General features: G+C 55.9%; 1 protein-coding gene across 1 annotated transcript in view; it reads right to left on the bottom strand.

Moving 5' to 3' along the window:
- The window catches only part of VIPR2 (vasoactive intestinal peptide receptor 2), a 56,718-nt gene that overhangs the window by 22,674 nt on the left and 11,431 nt on the right, over positions 1 to 22,613 (bottom strand). The window contains exons 3-4 of the mRNA XM_069462121.1: positions 17,934 to 18,041; positions 13,917 to 14,014 (exon numbers count right to left, since the gene is read on the bottom strand). Coding sequence (XP_069318222.1) covers positions 13,917 to 14,014; positions 17,934 to 18,041 — 206 coding nt within the window. The remainder of the gene's footprint in view (positions 1 to 13,916; positions 14,015 to 17,933; positions 18,042 to 22,613) is intronic.

Below are 22,613 nucleotides of genomic sequence, written 5' to 3'. Positions count from 1 at the left end.
GGCGGGCTCTGTCCTCATGGTGGGACCTGTGCCCTCCTCACGGAGGCTTGGGGGAGACGGTCTGCCCCCTTCACCATGTGAGGACCAAAAGGCACCCTCTTTACGGCACAGGCCTCGAGTCCGTGGGCACCCTGGTCTCCGGCAGTTTATCCTGCAGAACTGTGAGCAATAAATTTCTGTTATTTATAAACTACCCAGACAAAGGTATTTTGCTGTAGCAGCACCAGCTAAGACAGTGAGAGCAGTGGCTACAGCTGTATATATTTCTGGTGGGATACACACTGGCGTATCTTTTTTGGAAAAGCATTTGTATATAATCAAGAACATTAAAAATATTCATATCCTTTGACCTTGGAACTTGAGATTTATACAGAAGTTTATTAATCAAAATATTAAGATATTTTTAGAAAACCCTAACTCGTGAATGATTGAATGATACTAATGTTTAGTTTTGACCCAGTCAGGTTAATAGGATAAGATATCTGCTCTGGTCGAAAAGTCTGTACCCCGCCCCCCCCACAATTCCTATGTTGAAACCTTACCCCCAAGGCGATGGTATTTGGGAGGTGATTAGGTCACGAGGGTGGAGCCTCAGGATGGGGTAAGTGCCCCGATAAGAGAGACCCCTGAGAGATACCCCACCCGCTCCCCCCTGTGAGGACAGTGAGAAATGGCCATCTAGGAGGAAACAGGCCCCCACCAGACGCAAAATCTGCCAGCGCTTCCAGCCTCCAGAACTGTGGGAAAGAAATTTGTTTATAAGCCACCCAGTCCATGGTATTTTGCTATAGCAACCAGAATGGACTCAGATAATACGCTACTAAAAATCATTCTTATGACTACATATCTATAAGAACTTGTTTTCTTTAAGCTAACAGAAAGAGCAAAGAGCATGTAGGAAAAACTGCAGTTCATAACTTTTATTTATCCTGTTGCACCATCTTTGTTAAAATTCCTCGGGAGGTCACTCTGTTTTGTTCAGAAGTGGGAAAAAGATCTGAACCTCTGCTTCAGGACAGCTGTTGGAGAACAGGACCCCTCAGAGTTAGGACGTTTTAGGGAATTTAAGGCAAATGTGGGCTCCATCTGCTCCAAAATCTGCACACCAGGATCTTGTGGCTTTTTGGAAAAATGGGTGAATTTCAAAAAGGATAATTTGGAGCTGCTGTGACGACTTTGGGGAACATTTTAACTTAACGAAGATAGCGCATCTTAGGGGTCCCTTGAAAAGAGACCACAGGACGCCTGTTTCGCTGGTATGCACGAGCTTCCAAAATACAACGGGACTGAGTCCTTACAATGTGCCAGTGAAGACTCTTTGGCCATCTGAGTAGGTTACCTGGACTTATTTTATCTGCTAGGAACACAATTTGGATCCAGCTATTCTTTTATAAACCAGCCAGTTCTGTACTATTGTACCTGACACATGACTAAAATTTTACCACTAAAGCTACAGATCTGTTTGCGTACGTCTGTATGTTCATGATGTTGTGTACACGTGGTATTTTTTAGCTCCGGATGGCACTGCCGAAATTAATATGTAAAAGATTCTATTCAACTGGCTTAAAGAAAAATAGCACTTATATAAATTAAGTATTCCTAAAACTCTCAGAAAAGTAAGACTTAACCCAAATGCTTTTTAAATGGGGGTAATCTTTGGTAAATAAGAATAGTCTTGGTTTAGTAAAAAAGAAAAAAAAAGATACACCTTCATAATTGTCAGTATTAGATAAAATGCAGACACACAGCTTTTATTACTAGTCAAATTATCTCTATGTTACAAAGTTTTTAGATGAAAAACAAATGAATTAAATCAATATAAATCCAAACAAAATACCGAAACATTAATTGCTGAACATCAGTTTATCTGCCTTTGCACAGTAGATACGAAATGAAGATATTTGAGTCTGTCTTGTGCCACACTGAAGAACCATGTTCAGAGATTTGCCAATGGACAGAAGGCTGGTGTGACAGGCAGGTGACATAGAGAAATTACAGAGAGAGAATGAGTCTGTGAATCTTGTGTGGTCCAGCTGGCTAAAATTGAATTATAAGAGTTTAAAAGTGAGCATTAATATCAAAATACACTGATGCAAAACTAGAATTTGGGTCTTCTCTTTGTTAAAAGGACAAAGTTTTCTTGAACTGTTGATCTGCTCTGATGAGAGATTGTGAAAGGTTTTTCTCTGCCTTTTGAGTCATTGCCTAGGAAACAAAGATTCTGTGTTTTATCAAAGCAATTTCTGGTGCTTCATGTTGTGTTTATCAAGTCTGATTACTTAAGCTTCTCTACTAAAAGAGCTAAATTTTTTTAACAATGTAACTTTCTCTATTTGCTTTTGAAACATTTGTCACTTTTGTTAAATGAATAATGTCTCAGTCTGTTTTCTTTTATTATACCTAAATCGCTGACACTGGGTAATTCATAAAGAAAAAAATTTATTTCTTACAGTTCTGGAGGCAGAGGGCGTCACAGGGCAGAGGGCGTCACAGGGCAGAGGGCGTCACACGGCAGAGGGCGTCACAGGGCAGAGGGCGTCACAGGGCAGAGGGCGTCACACGGCAGAGGGCAGGCTGGCTCAGGTCTCTTCCTCTTACAAAGCCACCAGTCCCAGCAGGAGACCCTCATCCTAATGGCCTTTACGATCCTAATTACCTCTAAAAGGCCCATCTTCAAATACCATAAACATATGAATTTGGGGATTAAGTTTCCAACACATGAAATTTGGGGGACACATTCAAACCACAGCAAATAACTACCGTGAGCCTTTTTAAACAATGTTTTCTTAATAAATCGTTTGAAATTGTTGACAAACTTGCCAGAATTAAATTCTAATGAAGAATTTGACCTCAAACTAATCTGGGGAGTTTCTGGAGGGCCCATGTAAAATATCAAAAGAATTTCTTCTCATTGCTTATAAATAGAGAGAGGTTAAACTACTGAGGCTCTTCTGCGTGGGAGGAACTGTCAAATAACAGCGAAACTCCTTAGGCGTATTCGGTATGTTGGACCGCAGGCATCGTCACATACAGGTGATGACTAACCATGTTATATCTGTATGGATGGATGTTACTAATATAAGTGTTCTAAAAATTGTATGAAATTTCTGGAAATCTGACAATGTCCTGGTATCATGTTGTCAATCTTAATTTTAGTTATTATCTTAAATTGTCATTAATGATGATCTCTCATCAAATCCTTATGGCCACACTCTTGTCATCTACAGATAGTTACTGTTTTTACTCCTATGCTTTTCCAAAAGCTTCTGCAAGCGGCTGTGATTCAACATTTGAAGAAGATTAATGAGAAAGGCTCTGACAAGTACAGCTTCCTGATAACGTAAGATCACACCACTGACCTGGGTGAAAAGCTCCAAAATCCTGATGAGACACCGATGGCTTCAAAAAACTGCTAAACCAAGACCGAGCCGAACAAGAATTAATTCCATGAGACTGAAAGAAGTGAGGCTGGTTAAGCCACAGTCCGAGGACACACCTGGGACTGCTTTTCCCAGGGGGGATTTGGGACCTTCAGTGTCACGGGGAGGGGACACACAGAAAGAGACAGGGAGGGGGTGGCCTAGTGAGGTGAGAGGCTACGTGCTCGTGAGGCCCAGGAAACAGACGTCGTGCGTAAGACCAGGTGAGCGTCTGAAGGGAAAAGGGAGTGAAGGAGGCGTCAGTCACGCAGACGTCCCTGGGTGGGCAGAAGAGCGACTGACCTTGGCTCGCCTCCGTCCTGCACCCGGGAAGACGAACTTGTCACAGCATGGCTAGCGTGCAGCGGCACAGACTCCGGATTTAGGAGCTGGACTCCGCCTGCAGACCCGAAGTCACCATTTGCATGTCCTCGTTCACAGGAGGCCAGCGCAGTTTGCCAGGGACGATCTGTGGGACAGTCCCCGCCGGTGCCCGGGGCCTTCGCCTGCCCGTGGGGACGGGGCTGGGGCGCGTTGGCAGCAGCTGCTCCTGCGGGGGCGTCTGCACGACGCTGCATCTTCCCTCCTGCGTGGGGAGCGGTCCTGGCCTGTCCCTGCTCCTTTGCAGCAGGGTCGCGACCTCTCGTGCGTTTACCTCGCAGGCGTCCAACTCAGCACATGGTCTCCACGAGAAACAACCAACCAGCGCGAAAACCATCATCCAGGTCTGAGGCTCCGGTCACTGAGGACTGTGACGGCTGCACGGTCAGCTCCGCCGCGAGGACGTCCCACGGGGAGAGGCGGCGGCCAGGACCGACCTCTGCCGCTGAGCCCGCGACCCTCGTCTGCTCAGCAAGCTCACGGCGACCCACCCGCCTGGCCGCGAAGGGCCCGAGCCCGACTCCTCCGTCAGCACGACACAGCGATGGCCCCGGTGCCCTGCTCACCTCGGCCAGCGAGAACTCAGCTCCTTGAACTTCCTTTCACCGTATAGAAACCCTCACGCGATAAGCTTCTCGCCACTTTGGGTTTTAAAGTCTCCCTGTTCACAGTTGTTTTTTGTTCAATAAAACAATCACATCAAGTGACTCTCTCTGAATCTCCTTTTGACATCCCTAGAAACTGAAATAAAATCCTAAGCCCCCTGCTGACTGAACTGACCCCCTCTTGGCCAAGGAGGCCCCAGAAACACCTTAAAACTGAGTTCCGGCCATGAAGGTGGGAGGTCGGACTCACCGCGTTATACGCCCCTTCTGTTTGGAGTTTAGATGCAAAAACTGACCAGCATTGATATTAACACAGATCATGACACAGACGCTTTGTGACAACAAGATACTAAGTGAGTCACAGGACCTAAGGCCACGCAGGGCAAAGGCTACACTACCTGCCGGCCAATTTGCATACCAGGTCACCTGAGTCTGTGTATTGGCTGGTCTCGGACTCAGACTTCCTCTTCCTAATTTAACACATTCCGAGCCTTTAGACAAAGCTTCATTTCTTTAACCAGTTGCAAATCAAAGAATCTTCGAGCCCACCTGTAACCTGTAAGCCCCCGCTGTGAGATGTCCTGCCACCTGCCATGTACGGATTTGCGACTTTGCCTGCAGGTCCCGTCCCGTGAACGGATGAGAATGAACCGTGGCCCGGCGGCCGCAGGAGTGCTTCTCAGGACTTCCTGCGACTAAGCTCCGGGCCATGTTGACGTATTCGGCTCAGAATGAGCCGTTTTAACTCACTTTGCAGAGTCTGGGTTTCCCGCTGGCGCCCTGTTCACTGCTTGCTGCACACACGGGGGCCGGGCCGGGTGGGGGTCTGCGCCTGGGCACACGGTGCTTTTCTGCCGCAGCAGAAATAAGTTTTTCACTATCACCTAGCAGCAAACCTTCAGCGAGACCCCCCCCCATTCCACTGAGCTCAGGTGCAGGTGACGGGGCTCTCGGTTCGACCTGCCTCTGTGGGGAGCAGGGACCTCCCCACCCCGCGGAGATGTTCCACGCAACCGTCACATCCAGAGTAAGCGGGAACCGCTGCGTGCTGTGTTGGGGTGCATGTGCCACTTCACGCATGTTTCCACGACAGAGCGGGCAACCTGAAGCCACCCTCATTCCCTGGCTTGCTCACCCACTTCCTTCGCATTCGTGAGGCAGCACAACAGGCTGTGCTCACCACAGACACATGGACAAACAGGCAGATGGACAGGCAGACAGATGGGCAGGCAGGCAGATGGGCAGGCAGACAGATGGGCAGGCAGACAGATGGGCAGACAGATGGGCAGGCAGATGGGCAGGCAGACAGATGGGCAGACAGATGGGCAGGCAGACAGATGGGCAGACAGATGGGCAGGCAGACAGATGGGCAGACAGACAGATGGGCAGACAGACAGATGGGCAGACAGACAGATGGGCAGACAGACAGATGGGCAGACAGACAGATGGGCAGACAGATGGGCAGGCAGACAGATGGGCAGGCGGGCAGATGGGCAGGCAGACAGATGGGCAGACAGACAGATGGGCAGGCGGGCAGGCAGACGGGCAGACGGGCAGGCAGACAGATGGGCAGGCAGGCAGATGGGCAGGCAGACAGATGGGCAGACAGACAGATGGGCAGGCGGGCAGGCGGGCAGACGGGCAGGTGGGCAGGCAGACGGGCAGACGGGCAGGCAGACAGACGGGCAGGCAGGCAGACGGGCAGGCAGGCAGACGGGCAGACAGACAGATGGGCAGACAGGTAGACAGACGGGCAGGCAGAGATACAGACGGGCAGGCAGACAGACGGGCAGGCAGACAGATGGGCAGGTAGACAGACAGACAGAGATACAGACAGGCAGGCAGACAGGCAGACAGACAGACAGACAGACAGAGATACAGACAGGCAGGCAGACGGGCAGACAGCTATCATGGAGTGTGGCCACAGGCCATTCCCAACGCAGGGACCAGCGGGGTCCTGGAATTCATGCCGGAAGGTGACGAGGTCCTTACTTACATGTAAATGTGGCCACCATCGTTCCCACGTAAGTACACATGGTGCTATTTCACATGTATGTTAATTGTGGTGGCCTCACGCACAGCACAGAAAAGCAACGGCTTCAGTGTTGTGACGCTGGCGGGGCCTGGAGGGCGCGTCCCCTGGGCCTGCTGTGACTGAGGCTGGTGTCCCAGGGAGAAGTCTGACCCCGCACGCCACGTGACAGTGCTCGAGCGCTGAGCCGCGCTGCCTGGCGCCCGGCAGGCAGATGATCACTGACGCTGTGACTCGCCACCGCGCACCTTATTTTAAGGAGCTACACTGAGTGTTCCTTTTTTTGGTGTGTGAGAGTCAGAGGAAGAGTTGGTTTTCTTTTAAAGTCCATATATGACATTTCTGAGATAGAGAAACAGCCACAGATATTCTGGAGCTTTTTATCCTACTAAGACCTATTTTCTAAACAGAGCTCCTGATAAAACAAGGCAACCAACCTGGGATGGGGCACCTTTGTTTTTACCAAATATCCTTACCTTTGCTTTAAAAATATGTGCCTCGCAGATCACCTGAATCTAAGTGTGGGAAGACATCGCAGACCCCAACAAAGAGCCTCACTATGAAATAGGCACAGAAAGTCTTTAAAGACAGGAATGTTCCGGACTAAAGGAGCCTGAACGTCACCACAACTAAACACAACACAGGATCCTGCCCTAGAAAAAATGCCTCAAAAACACTGACGCAACTGGACTAGATAATAGCATTGTAAAAATGTTAAATATCCTGGTCAGGCACGGTGGCTCACACCTGTAATCCCAGCACTCTGGGAGGCCGAGGCGGGAGGATCGTTTGAGCTCAGGAGTTTGAGACCAGCCTGAGCAAGAGTGAGACCCCGTGTCTACTAAAAATAGAAAAAATTAGCCAGGCATCGTGGTGCCTGTAGTCCCAGGTGCGGGGGAGGCTGAGGCAGGAGGATTGCTTGAGCCCAGGAGTGTGAGGTTGCTGTGAGCTAGGCTGACGCCACGGCACTCCAGCCTGGGCAACAGAGTGAGGCTGTCTCAAAAAAAGGTTAAGCACCCTAAATTTATTAACAGTACTGAGGTTATTTACGAGAACAGCCTTGCTGTGAGGAGCCGGTGCGGAGGCGTGTGCAGCCCCGTGACTGTCTGCAGCTGCACACGCCCACACACGGAGGCGAGGACAGAGAAAGCGTCAGGACCACAGGGGTCCCTTGTGCTATTCTTGCAACTAAATGACTTCAAAATAGGTTTTAAAAAGATGCCACAGAGAGAGAAGGTGACAACTGAGTTTCCACGTTGTCCTGATAAAGTCCAGGGTCAAAAGATAAACCTGGTATAGATTTAAGGACTTAAAATATGATTTTATTTAAATACAAAAGTAATATAGTCTTATTTTTGAAAAAGTAGGAAGTGGAGCAAAGGGCTTCAGCAGGGAGGCGGTGAGGCTTCCGAGGGCCCCGGCCCAGCCCTCAGCCACCCACTCACAGACCCGCTGCCACCCGGCTCCACACCGAGTCCCCACAGGCCCTGCCAAGGTGACAGCCAGCAGGTGAACCTCTGCAAACTCTTCCTTCTCCTCTTTCCAGTCTTCGACAGCCCTCCCTGGTACCCAGTGAAACAAATATTGCATTTCTCCTTTCTTTCAGGATTTCTTAGGACCCTGAACATTAGTCCTGAACGTTTGTGTGTCTGTGGCCGAGGGTTACGCAGCGAAGGCCCTTGTGCCCCTGCGAGGCTCCTGGCAACAGCTGGTGGGGACGGCCTTGCCCAGCACTGTCCCAGCCCCCCGCGTCTGTCTGTGTCTGCGTCCCCCACCGAGGAGCGCTGGGGAGAGTGGGCCTCCCTGGGCACAGCCCGGGCTGCACAGACGTCTTGGAGGCCCGAGTACAATCCCGGCCCCACGAGGCCTGTGAGGGTCCACGGTGTGTGTGGCCGCAGCCCACTGTGTGTCTGGCAGACCAGTGCTGACAAGGGCCTGCTACCTCCGTCCCCTCCCTGGCGTTGGCTTTTCTTCCGTCCCCACGACTCCCGGGCCCGTCTCTCTCACTGGATCCATCCCGGTGCATGCGCCTTTGTGTCTGCATTTTCCCGAGGGCACCGACCTCTGACATCTGCACTTTGCCGCCTCCTCTAAGAGAATCTTCCCAAGAGGTGGGCACCAGTGTCTCTGTGCTTCCTCCTTAACCCCTCCCTGGTCCCATCCCTCCTTTGGCCTTGAAAAGACGCATCGTTTATTTGGAAAGTATCATCACGTGCACAGGTTCACTTAAAGCTAGTGTCAGACTACAGCCCTGTGTCTGGTCTCTCGAGGGGACGTCTGGATCACACTTCTCCGTGTGGCCACGTTTCTGCCTGAACCCGGGGCAGCCGCGGTGGCCCCGTGGGAGAGCAGCTGCAGCCCCTCTGCCCCGTCTCTGACTGGCCGCCTGGCGGTCCCCAAGCCAAGTCCCCGTCATCACTGGGGCCGCCCACCCCCTCGGGCTGGCACCGACCAGCACTCGCTGTGCCCTGCAGACCACGACGGGGCGCCCTGTGCCATCGATTTGAAATGACACGAGGACACCGTCCTTGGGGAGGCTAAATAACACCAGTACTGAGTGAGCGCGGAGCAAACTCCCGGGCCAGCTGCCCACGCAGCCCCACGCCTGTTGCATCTGCAGGGTCCAACCCCCACTAACGTGCCCGTGGGCAGCGACGTGGCGCAGGCTGCTCGGGGGTCTCTGCCTGACTCCTCCCGGCAGCCCGGGGTGTCGGGGCGTCCCCGGGGCCGTGGGGGGTCAGTCAGGGGAGCAGACAGCGCCCAGGACAGCAGCACCGGAGTCCGGCGCTGGCTGTCAGGGACGGGCGCCTCAGGGCAGTGAGGCTGGCACTCAGTGGAGGAGTAACCACCGCGGTCTGAGCGCTGAGAGGAGAGCGCGGGAATATTTTTAGGAATATGGCGTAATATGGAAGAAATGCGTCCTCTTGATGCATGGGAAGGCGGGGATGCCAAGGCGGCTAAATTTAACAGACGTGCTCTTTCCCTGAGAACTGTGTTAGCAAACACGGGAGCCACGACGGGCCGGACCACCTCTCCTGCCGGCCGCCGTGCACCCACGCGCCCCCTCGCACCGCGCTCGGCCGCCTCTGACCGCAGGGCAAGGGCTCGGGTGGGACCCCACGATGTTGGGGTCTTGGAGGACGACTTCACCCCCGCCCAACCCTGACTGGACGGCGGCGCCCAAGGTGAAGTCCTCAAACCACCACAGAGTTCCTGCTCCCTGTGGGCTGCGGGCAGCCCCGGCTCTGACGGGACGCCTTCTTCTCAATGCCCAACTGTCAAGAAACGTGAGCTTGGAGAGGAGCCTCTCGGAAGCTGAGCAGTAATTTAAGCCAGTCTGGGTGCACGTGCCGGGCTTCTGGTCTGACTGGCGGGGCACAGGGGCAGGGCATCCCCAGAGCCCGTGGTGAGTGACAGGGGGATGGCTGGTTCTCACGCCTGGGTCCCCAGGACCACGGCCTCTGGCCTCTCACCTCAGGACGCCAGGCTGCACTGGAATCCGCTGGGCACTTGCTGGAGGTCAGGGTCCCACCTCGGACCCCTGAGCCAGAACCTGCGTCTCAAGACCCTGGCAGCCGGTGAGACCCACGGGTGGTGACCCCACAGTCCACGGCTCCAGGCCAGCCGGGACGCTGCAGTCTCCAACCTCCCCTGAGCCACGGTTGCCTCTGGGGGCTCCTGCTCCATTTCCAGGCAACACAAAGCCCAGCCCCACCCACCACACGGCCCAGCAGGGCAGGGAGCCCCGGGACCCTCAGTGTCTGGGGACCCCAAGCACTTGGATCCGACGTTGGTCCAACTCCAGAACTGCCAGTCTGCGGGGCAGCGGCGCAAGGAGGGGAGAGAAGAGCGGCTGGTGGCGCCACACACCGTGCCCTGGATCAAACCCTCTGCTCAGGGGTTAAAGGGCACAAAGTCTCAAGTGAAAATGTCCCTGTGCTGAGGCAGGATGCCTGACACCGGTCCTGGCGGGAGAAGGACACAGGCTGGGAAGAGCTTGGATGTGGATGCCGGTGACAGAAGGGGCCCCTAGCTGGGACGTGACTGAGGCTGGCAGACCCCAGATAGAGGCCACGGCCACGGCCCGCAGGGCTCCTGGGGCTGCCCGGCCCAAACGGCTCCAGCAGTGGCCCCTGCATGAGGCCCTCGGGGGTCTCCGCACCCGTTCTCCTTCCCGGGGACCCCTCCACTGGACTCCCTCACACGCGGCCAACCTGTGGCTGTGGCAGAGGCTGATATTTTTCCTTGGATCTAATTAACTTTGAACCCAATGAGGACTGGGCACAGCACCAGGGCAGAACCTGGCCACGTGGCAGCAGGAAACCCAGTGAGAAACATAATCCGGGGGCAAAGGGAGACGCTGGCGGGACGAGGCGTGAGCCCGGCGGGGGTGCCGGTGCGCCCTGCTCTCGGCCCGAGGACCTGGGCGTGGGCAGCACACGCCTGCCCAGCGGCCGCCCGGGACCTGTCCCGGCACTTGGGGCGTCCGGAGCGCCACGCGGTACCCGCCATCGTTTCATCTTTGACGAGTCCTGAAACAGCCAAGTGCTCAGAGCATTCGAAGGGCGGACGCTGCGATCAGGAAGGAAAATTACTCCTTTTGGTTTGGTGCCAGCATTTCGTTTGTAAAAATATTTTGACTTTCTAATGCGTTAGCAGGGAGTATGCGTTTATGATCTTTGTAGAATCTCTGAAATGTTTAATTAAGAAGAAAAACAGTTCTTCAGACGAGAGAGAGAAGCCTCGGGGCATCTGGAGTCTCTGCGCTTCGAGCAGGCGGGATTCAGTTCCCGGTCTTCCCCGGGGACCAGTGTCCCTGGGAAAGGGGCGCGAGGGTGGCGCCTGGCTGCTGCGCTGGCACTGGGGTCGCCACCTGCCGACCCCGGTCACTCGCGATGGCCGAGGACAGGCTCACTGGAATGAACGGCTGAGACAACACTGGCCGTGGGGCTGCACACATGGCCCGGCACTCGCGGGGGCCCAGGACGCCACGTGCCATGCTGCCTCCCGAGTACGGCCCACTGCAGACGCAGAAAGGACTCGCAGGAGGGTCCCTTGCGTGGCACCTGTGGTCCTGCTGGGACTTCGGACTCCCCCAGACAACAGGAGCCCCCCAGACTCCACAGCCCCTGAAACGGTCTGACTGTGGCCAAGCAGCCCAGCCTGGGGGCCCCCAGAGTGACAGGAGGGATGTGACAAGGTCACTTGAACACACTGACGACACCACGGTCCCCTCCACACCCCTGTGCAGGGGGAGGCACCATCCCCACCCTGGTCAGAGTTGAGGGTGCTCAGGGCAAGGCCCAGCTCCTCCTCCCGCTGGCACCCCCCTGGCTGGCGACTGGGGTCTTGCTCTGAACGCCGGCAGGATGGTCCCGCCTGCCCGGCAGCCCCAACCCCCCCAGAACTCGGGTTCTAATCAGACCCGGCTCCCCGACGGACCTGGCGGGATCACCAGGGACTAGGGGCAGGGGATGGCGTCCACCCCGTCTTCCCGGAGCTTGGAGGGAAGGGGTGGCGCTGCCAAAGCCACCTTCGCTGCCGCCACAGGGGACCAGCTGGGCCCCATTTGTGGGATCAATAAAAATACAGGAAGGAGCGAGGACAGAACACCCGGGAGGGAGCGCCGTTCCCGCAGACAGACCCTCTGGGCAACCGGACAGCGGGCGGCCGGAATCCCCAAACCAGCAGGATGGAAACGACCCTTAGGAGGGTCAGTGTCGGGAGGAGGCAGGAAGTCTGTGCACACGTGAGCCTCCGCGGCGCCCGCGCCCCTGCCGCGGCTGTCACCGCCACGACGCTTCCCCGCAGTCTCTCGGCTGCTGTCTTCGTCCCCTCCCTGGTCCTGCCCGACAGGGTGGCCCAGTCTGCAAAGCGCACGCGCGACCACGCAGCAGACGCAGGACCGGGGGGCGCCGTGGGCTGCGCCAGGTGCCGTGAGACCCTCCCCGTGCGCGGCTCCCTCCCCTAGGCCCCGCCCCCGTCCCAGCATGCACTGCGGCACCCACCCCACCCACACCCGTCCCAGCATGCACTGCGGCACCCACCCCACCCCCGCCCCCACCCCAGCATGCACTGCGGCACCCCCCCCCCCCCCGTCCCAGCATGCACTGCTGCTGCCACCACGGCCTCTTCTCCCGGCAGCCGGGCCGGGCCCAGCCCGCGAAGGCCCAGTCGCCGCCAGGCTCATCCCCGGCTCCGGCTGCGGGTGCGGACGTGCCCTGTCGCCCGCTGGGTCCCCTGAGCACTGCCGCGGGCGGGGTGTCCGGAAGGACCCGCGTGCGTCTCTGCGCGGGAAGGGCTGACGCCGTCCCTGGTACGTGGGGCGCGCCCCGTCCTTGTGCCTTCAGCCCTCGCTGGGAGCGGCCCCGTCGGGCGGAAGTCAAAGCGGGCGGCCAGCGGACGCTGCTGGGGTCACCTGGCCGAGGCCCGTGGGGGCGGTGCCGTCAGCGAGCCCCAGGTGGTGCCGGCCCTCGGGGCACGTCCCACGGCTTCGGCCACCAGGCACCATCGTGCGTACCGGACTGCCCGCCAGCGGTCCCGAGTTTTACCTTCCACAGGTGACAAGGTTTAATAACTTGGCAGGAAAGAGCTGGCTCTGAACTGTCAACCTTAGGGCAGGGCGCAGAGCAGGCCCCGCGGGAGAAAGCCCGGAGGCCGTCAGTGTCCCCGGGCGTCCCCGCGGCCACGCGCTGACGGGGCGGGCACCGGGCTTGTCCCAGAGCAAACGCGCCGCTCGGGGCCTCCTGGCCCTTAACGCAGCCTGGGCCGCCCGCACCTGTCCCTCGCCCCGCGCAGGGAGCACGGTGTCGACCCGGGTCTGGGAGGTGCTCGTGGCCGGGCTGCGGGGACAGGCTCTGTCTGGCGGTGAAACGAACCGAACCGCGGGGACCACGTGGGGTGAGTGTTCGGGGAACCCGCCTGCTGGGCCGGGACAGCCGCAGACAGACCGGAGCAGGTGACACCCAGGACAGCACCCCGCTCGCTCAAAGACCACGGTCCTGCGGGAAGGCTCACCCCAAACCGGACACCGCAAAACCCGAGAAAACTGCCACCAAGTCAGCAGGGCCCGGGCTTCGCCACCATCTCTGACTGGAAAAGGTCCCCTAATGTGGGTCGCACAGGGCTAAGGAAATGGCCAGGGGGCAGGGGGGCGCTCCTCGAGAGCCCAGACCGTGGCAAGATCTCAAACGGGACAAGGACACCAGGCGGCAGAGCCTGTCGCTCAGGACGCACTCGGGACACTCGCTTCACCCTCGGGGTCGCCGCACCACCCCCAGGACACGCTGACAGCAGGTGAGAAACCTGCCCTTCCCTGCCCGGAACTATGGAACCAACCGCAGCTGGAAACGGTAATTCCAAACGCTGAGTGGAGCGAGAGGACGCACCTGCTCAGGGGCGGGGCCTAATGGCCATGTGGGGCGGGGCCTAATGGCCATGTGGGGCGGGCGCTGCACACCTGCGCTCAGGAAGACGCACCTTGCTCTCGTCCTCCGGGTCGCTGTAGCCACAGGCGTCCACGAAGTCTGGAAACATCACTGACCATCCATCACTGGTGCAGTTTTTGCTTATGTTTCCTGCAAAGTGAAGTTCAGACACGTTATCTGCTCGTCTGTGGCCTCAGCAGCCCTGATCTAGTCGTGCTTGGCCTGTGCCACCAAAACGCTCCCGCACGCAGGGCCAGCGACGGAAATCCCTGCTCGCCACCTGCTCAGGGCAACCTGGCCTGTGACCCGCCTCTCGGGCTGGTGGGGCCCAAGAAACGGAGTGAACGTGCTGTCCCCAGGCAACGCGAAGAGCATCATAACCGTAGCTACTGCAGCTGTGCATGTGTTATTTGGGAGCACGATAAACTTTCAACAGATTCTTCTGTTCTGTCACTAGGAAATCTTTACGGCCAAGCCAGGTCACCTGCAGCGCTGGCCCCACCCCGCCAGCACAGGCAGGCGACACCCGGTCACCGGGCTTGGAAGACTAAGGTTTAAGTAGCATAAACTCAAGGCAACTGTGATCTCACAAGTCCATCGTTTGCGCCTAAATAACCTAAAATTGTGTGGTAACCTCGGAAATGCACTGTCCTCTCATTTACAAAGGGTGTGGCCTCAGCAGGTGACCACACAAGGCAGTAAGTGACAAGTCTCTACAGGCTGGTATCAGAGCAGTGAGGATGACGCAAGGGCACAAACCACGGGGCCAGGCAGCCAAGCGACGAGATGTACCCAGTGCAGGACCCTCCAGCACAGCCCGCCAGGCCCTCCCCCGCCACCACCTGCACATGGCACTGCCCGGTGGGCGCCTGCACTCTGCAGCCAGAGCAGGTCCGAGAGAGATGGGGGCAGGGAGACTGGGGGGGACAGAGAGAGATGGGGGCAGGGAGAGACGGGGGGCAGAGAGACTGGGGGGGACAGAGAGAGATGGGGGCGGGGAGACTGGGGGGCAGAGAGAGATGGGGACAGAGAGAGATGGGGCAGAGAGAGACTTGGGGGACAGAGACTGGGGGGCAGAGAGAGATGGGGGCAGGGAGAGATGGGGCAGGGAGAGACGGGGGACAGAGACTGGGGGGCAGAGAGAGACTGGGGGGCAGAGAGAGATGGGGGCAGCGAGAGACGGGGGCAGAGAGAGATGGGGGACAGAGAGAGACTTGGGGGACAGAGACTGGGGGGCAGAGAGAGATGGGGGCAGAGAGAGACGGGGGACAGAGAAAGAAGGGGGGACAGAGAGAGATGGGGCAGAGAGACTGGGGGGCAGAGAGAGACTTGGGGGACAGAGACCAGGGGACAGAGAGAGACTGGGGTGGGGACAGAGATCAGGGGGACACAGAGAGACCAGGGCGCCACAGCTCGAGGAGGTGGACGCCTGGACGCCTGCACTGAGCAGCTCCCCATCGGGAACCTCTGGACCTGGCTCTGTGGGTGCCCCGTCCCTGTAGGTGACAATGTGTGTGTCCAGCTCGGGTCTGGGCCAGCCCAACCTACTGCAAGCAGTTCACGCTCCCTGTGCTCCGTGTTCCATGCGGGGCCCTCCGCACACTGCGTGTGGTGCTCCTGCGATCCCTGTGTCACGCGTTTCTAGGGGACTTGCGCAGGGTGCTGGGAGGCAGGCCGGTGGGGCAGGGCTGGGCCCACGCTGCTCTCTCCCCGACACCTGGCATTCCCTGGGGTTCCCGTTCCTCCGAGCACACACTCCAAGGGCGGTTCAGCCTGCACATCCCCCAGCTGGGGCCCCTCAAGTCCCTTCTCAAGACTTTCGCTCTCAGAGCTGCCCCAGGTCCCACACATGTGCTCCAAGGTGCTGGGTGACTTCCTTCAGCCTGAACGTGACACTGCGTGCCAAGCCGGCAGGCGGGCACCCAGCAGCAATGACAAGCAGAAGGCATGTCGGGGCTGCCACCCAGGAGTCAAGCAGGAGCACGAACAGGTGCGGCTCGTGGGGTGCCCAGCAGAGGCAGCTGACGTCGCTGCCTGCCCCCTGGGCTCCCTCCCCTCTGCGCTTCACCCCACTCTGAGCTGACGGAGGGGCTGGGGGGTGGGAAATGCCAGAGAACCTGATCCCACAGTTTTCCCACACCCTAGAGGGAGGACGTGCACCCGGGTCCCAGCGCTGCGTGGCAGGCGGCAGGGCCTGGAGAGGAGCTGCCCGCCACGCCTGGACACCCGGGCCCCAGGGTCTGCCCTGGCACGGGGACAGCAGGCCACCAGCGTGCTGGCTGCCGTGACAATACGCCACGAGCACGGGGCGAGCAGAGGCCGCCTTCCTAGCGTGACGGTGGAGAGCCCCCAAACCTCCCACCTGCTGGGGAAATGGGAAATCAAAACAGAAAACAACTTTTCATTAAAACTCAGACCTCTTTCGTGAGCATCTGGGTTCCTGGGCTGAAATCATTCCGAGTGCATCCGTGGCGCGGCTTTCCTGAGAGCGCACGGTGAGCAACAGCTACCGCGCACCTACAGCTGTTAAGTAGCCTGTGAGGCACCTAGAGGTTCAAGCCCACCGGCATTTCCCTGCAGCCCCCGTCTATCCCGCTGGGTTCCGTCTGAGCCCTCGGCACATGCCAGGCACCGCCACACGCCCCACCACCCGACTCGGCCCCGGCTCCCTGCTTTGCCCACGTTCCTCTAAGTATCTGCAAAAGGCGCTTTAATACCCTAGAAGCCACTCCCTGTGGACGTTCCACGCCAGCCGTCTGTCAACAGTGTGTGTCTGGGCTGGGCGCGGTGGCTCACGCCTGTAATCCTAGCACTCTGGGAGGCCGAGGCCGGTGGATCGCTCGAGGTCAGGAGTTCGAGACCAGCCTGAGTAAGAGCGAGACTCCGTCTCTACTAAAAATAGAAAGAAATTATCTGGTCAACTAAAAATACATATAGAAAAAATTAGCCGGGCATGGTGGCGCATGCCTGTAGTCCCAGCTGCTCGGGAGGCTGAGGCAGGAGGATCGCTTAAGCCCAGGAGTTTGAGGTTGCTGTGAGCGAGGCTGATGCCACGGCACTCTAGCCTGGGCAACAGAGCCAGACTCTGTCTCAAAAAAAAAAAAAAAAACAGTGTGTGTCCGTCTCGTAGCTCAGTGTTTTGTGATCAGTTAACAAAGGAGAAGCGTGTTTCAGATGATCTAGCTGTGACCAGCCAGACTCGGGGGAATTCCGCAAATCTCCTCACAATAGCAAGGCAGCGTCATTACCCTGCTTTGGAAAAAAATGTCAAGCATTTAGCCCAAAACAGCATCTCCCAGTGAGGGTGGGTGATGACTCAGAGTATGGCCGGAGGCTGGCTGACCGGGGTGCCCAGGTGCCCACCTGGCCTCTGGCTGGCAGGATGGGTGGCCAGGCCTTGGAGCCCTGGCGTCACCGGCTGCTGGGAGCACGCTGCAGCACCCGACCACCGACTAGGAAAAGCCGGGGTCTGTGCAGCTCACCCGGGGTCTCCAGGACGTGTTTACAGCCCCAGCCATTCGGCAGAAACACTACTGACTGGACCAGCCAGTCCTTAAGGTCCAGATTCTCTAGAGTAATTTGGTTTCTACGCAAGCTGAGCTCAGCCTTCAGACTGGACAACGCGGCGTGAGAAAGTCACCTGGCAATTCCTACAGACGAGATAAAACCTCTTTGCTGAGTCTCCCTTTCCTCTATCCCAATCTGTGATCCAACACTCTGTTTTAAAGCATTTAAACACTGTTAGTTCTCCAAGTTTTTACCCTTTAACGTATGTCCAAGAAAAAAGCAAGTTCTCCCTAGTTCTCCAAAATATTATGCTTTTGTCTCGAGATGTGTCTTCTACCCTCCAGTTTTCCAGATAGATTTTTTCACACTATGAAAACTTGAAACAGTCGCCAGAACAAAGAAAACCCTCCTCTCAGATGGAGCCAGGAGACCTGAGCGGCGAGCGAGGCCGGGACGCAGAGGTCGTGCGCACGGAGAAACACGCCTGCGTGCTGCGGCCTGTGGCCAACCCGACCCGCAGACGCGAGCGCCCGGAGGGGCCAGAAACCGGCGCGCACGGTACCTGCTTTGCTGTAGAAATTGCTGAACACCTTCGGGCAGGGCACGGTCACCGTCTCCCCCACGTCAGCCGGCCGCCAGCACGTGATGTTGTCCCAGACGCCGCTGCAGGCTGGAAGGACAGAGGTGTGGTGAGGCTGGCGTGGGCCACGCCCCGGTGTGCAAGGCAGCGAGGCCACTGAAGCCTCAAAAACCAAAAACTCATTAATTAGATAATTATCTTGCAAAATATTTTTCTGTGAAAAACAAACTCGCACCAGCAATATTACTGAGAATAGAGTTAGCTGGTGGGGTCATTTTAATTAGCTTTGGAGAAATAACCATATTGTAGTAGAAAGTATTTGAGTAATACAAGGTGCACGGCGTGCTTTTTGAATTTTAAGGGAATCAATGCTGGTTTCTTGCCGATCCACACCCCGGTGAGATAAAACGGGTGCACGGATATCAGTGCAAGTCTCAGAGACTCAGGGCCCAGGGTAGGGTCCCGGCTGGGGTCCGGGGGATTCTGGTGGTTCTAGGCAATCTGACTTCAACCACAATTGTAAACTGAAATATCTGACAAGATTCGGCTGGTTTTTAGCTGTCAAGGTGCCTTATTAGTAACGAAATCTTAGGTTACCTTTATGAAGATATTAAACAGCTTAATTTGCGCCGTGTATACCTTAAAACATTTCCAGACCTCTTTGGTCTTAATAACCACCTGGCGGGGTAAGTCATACAAACTCGCGTCAATCGTCTCCCAGAGGAAAAGCATTTGGGCTCAGACTGTTTAAAGGCTTCGCAAACTCACGTGGTGCTAGAATCCACTTTTAAGCCCAGGAATTTTGCTGGTATAAACAAAATGGACTTAGCGTATAAGTCCAAGCTACTTATACTATATTTTGTGATGTCTAAAATTTTATCTTTTATTTAAACTTCAATATTGGAGAGGCAACATGCTTGCTAGGTAAAAACTACCAACAGTGGCTTTGCTCTCAGACCTGCACAATGACTCACAAATACGTCAGTGGAGAACAGACGTTTCTGGTTTGAACACAGGAGTGTTTTACTCTCAAAAATACAGATGCATCTCTGAAAAGTTGGCCATAAGCCAAGTTTTGCAGATGAAAATACTTTCTAAACATTTTTAATAAAAACAAAAATACATTCATTATAAAGTGGAATGACATACTGATGTTCAAACGAGGACATAAACTCATGCTATATTAATGCTCCTTCACATTGAAAGAAAATGTTGAATTTCTTTAAAAATGTTCAAAACAAGTGGTCGATACAAATGGATTCCTAGGAACTGCAGCCCTGTGGTTGGGGCTCACCAGGTGGGCAGCACCACGTGCACCTCAGACTGCCGAGCGCCAAGCCCGGAGGGACATCTCTGGCCCCGGCGTGGGACAGAGACGCGGCCCGGGCTCCCGGGGAGAGTGGCTGGGGCGAGCGAGGGGGTCCGGCCGCACCTCCCCCGCAGCAGGTGCTGACAGCCCCGCCGCTTACGTGGAGGTTGGACTCTTCCCCGCGAGATGCCAGACTTGCTTTACTGATAATTACTACAGAGTGACATTATCATATTTTAAAAGGATATGTTAACATGTAGTACAAATTATAGTGATCACATATCATACAATAATACTAATAACTGCTCTTCAAGCCTCAACAGAGCTATTAAGGTCACGCCGCACCGGGCCGCGCCCACACCACAGTGGGGGTGACTGCAGGACCTGGGGCACAGCCTGTCGCCCGTGCGTCCGCGGGGGTCGCGAGCCGTCCCTGCGTCCGTCCCTGTCGCGGGTGCCGGGCACAGGCCCGAGGCCGACAGCGTGCGGTGCGCAGACTCGAGGGGTCTGGCGACACGGCGGGGGACCCCGGCGGGGGCAGGCGCAGGACAGGGTGGCCGCCAGGAGCGGAGAAGTCCCTCCCCTCTGCTCCTCGACCTCCGGGAAATGACAACCAGGGACCTGCGACAGGGCACCGAGCGCCGCCTCCGCCTCGGGACCGCCTCGGGACCGCTCCGGACGCCGCCGGCGGGGGCAGCTGCGCTCCAGGCCGAGTCCCCTGCGGGGCTCCCGGACGCGGGCTCGGTGCGGGCCGGGCGGGGAGAAGCGGACCCGGCCGGGACCGTCCTGCGCGGCTCGAGGCCGGGTTACCGGTACTTAGACAGAAAACGAAGCCACAGAAAGGTGAGGAAATTCTTATCCCAGGAAGAGCGTACAGTTACAAAGAAAGAAGATGTCGATTTTCACAGGCTCAGCTGTGACCAGCGGTGGCGACCTGCCGCTGTCGCCGGGAGGGGACGTGTGCACAGGTGCCGACAATGGCACGAGGGGGACATCTTTGCCCACAGCAGGATTTAATGGCGGTGAATTGGAAAAAGAAAAGAAACAGCGGAGAAGCGTGTTGCCTACAAACAAGAAAAGAGAAGCTCCGGGAAGGTGCTGGGGCGGCTGGCGACAGAGGCCACGCGTGGGGGGCGAGGGCCGCGGGGCTGCCACTGTCCCCGAAGCCGGCAGTGCCACCGCTGGCGTCTGAGATGTGAGTGTGTCGCGGCGTTGACGACATACCCCTTTAAAATGCTGAGTCCACATTTGCAGAAAACATTGTGCAGGTCATGGCAACACACTGGTCACACTGTCCCACGGGTGTCACGGACATGGGGACATGGGGGACATGGGGGACATGGGGGACAGGCTCGTGGGGAGGGCGGTGGGCGGCGCAGACCTGGCGACAGGAGGGTCCGCGCACAGGCGGGGAGTGCGGGACGAGGCAGCCGCCCGGCTGGGAGCCCTGGAGAGTCGGGGTCCCAAGGGGGTAAAATGTTCTGTCAACACACTCTGAGAGGTTACCCGGTGAAATTCAGTGGCCACTCCTAATTGCTATAATAAAAACCTTAAATCACACAGTAAAACAGTGAGACTCCCTTAACAGAGAATAGTTGTTAAAAATAGCACGTGTTATCAGAAGCGTTTAAACACTGTGTACAACGGAAACCAGGAGCCGGACTGGGTGGCTGTTATTCAACAATGTACCTGAAGTTCTAGCTAAGACAGTAGGTCAAAGAAAATGGGGTAAGAGGGATACGATGGTATAAAGGAGAGAAAAAAAACCCCAGAACTAATTAAAACTATAATTGCTCAAATAAACTCTTAAAAAAAAAAATGTAGATGTGCCTCAGTTTACCTTTTTACCAGTTTGGTGTCAGAAGTGGCATCTGTGCGTAACCAGGTGTGGGAACCCGCGGGGCCCACTGTGCTCACTGCTTTCTCGAGGCACCTGATGGCTGCAGGTAGGTCCCGATCGGATTTTGGGCTCCACGGTCTCCACCCCAAGCTCTCCGACTTTGAGAAATTTTTACTCTGGAGGTCAGACGGGGTCTGGACCAGTCCAACACGGGGCACGTGAACTGGGTGCTCAACAGGAACTGCACCGGGCCCAGCTGGAGGCCGCAGGTCACTAACACTTTAGGACAGAGTGTCAGGGACTCCTCCATCGGGGGCTCCGGCTAACTAGCTGTTGAGAAATAACAGACCCAGGACCTGTGGAGAAATGGGCGCACCTCAGGAAGGCAACAATGGGACGTTTTATTCCGGATGAACTTATTCCTCTGTGGGCACATTTGGAAAAAGGGACCGAGCACCTAAGAAACAATGACACCCATTTTCGGCTGGTGCAGACTGACCGTAGACAGAACGACTAAAAGAAAACAGCCTCTCTGAAGGAATCTTCTCCACCGTGCGCTATTAAACACGGTTCTGAATCTGCCACTCTCTTTGGTCCCTGCCTTTTCCACACGAACATTTGCAAGACCAACTTCCTTTAAACACCAGATCCTCGAATGAGCCCGGAGTGTCCCCAGCAACTAAATTCACATCCTGGCCTTGAACACGCCTTCGAGCTATTATAAAAGCCACTGCCTGAGGCTGAAGAGGAGAAAGAAGAAACGGAAACTGACGGTTTGTCCCCTCAGTCACCCAGACAGTGCACCGTCTCAGCAGGACTGAGTCCCGGCAACAGGCGGACACGCCCCAGCGCCCCCCGGGAGCAGACACTGCACCCTTTCCCTCGCCTCAAAGATGTCTGAAGCTTTAAAATGCAGGTTTCAGGGAAATGACTCATCAGAGGGGGAAAAAAGGGGAATGTTTTAGAAATAAACTGGCAATGAAAAATCTTAACAGTCTACGGATCAAGGGCTTTGGCAATCTGAACAGGCCCCTCTGACTGCCAAGCACACAGCTGGATCCAGCCAGGAGTCTGCGTTACTGTCCTTGGCACACGCTGCAGTCTGAGCACACAACCACGGCCCTCCGGTCCGTCCGTGTGGTTCCACACGCCTACACAGGAATGGTGTCTGCATGTCACGTTCCTCCACCTCTGGATGCTGGCATCAGAAATAACACCTAAAGCTCTCCATTCTGTTGGCCTAAATGAAATTAAGTGCTGATATAAATTATTTTCTCAGAAAAGAACTTACCCAAACGGTTTTCAGGTTCACATGAACTGAGTAATCTTTAATAAATATGAATAATGACTTAGTAAAAATGTGTATTTTACCTAGCTGTGATTTGTCAAATAAGCTCATGTTATCTGCTACAAAATTTGTCAATAAGAAAAATAACCTGATATGACATATAGTTTTTTGTAATGTTCTGTCTACCTGAAAACAGTTTACAAAATCTTTTTGAAAACTTGAAAC

Source organism: Eulemur rufifrons, chromosome 29 (assembly GCF_041146395.1).
Source record: "Eulemur rufifrons isolate Redbay chromosome 29, OSU_ERuf_1, whole genome shotgun sequence".
Lineage (NCBI taxonomy): Eukaryota > Metazoa > Chordata > Mammalia > Primates > Lemuridae > Eulemur > Eulemur rufifrons.
The sequence above is the reverse complement of the archived record's forward strand: the minus strand, read 5'-3'. Positions and strand labels throughout refer to the sequence as shown.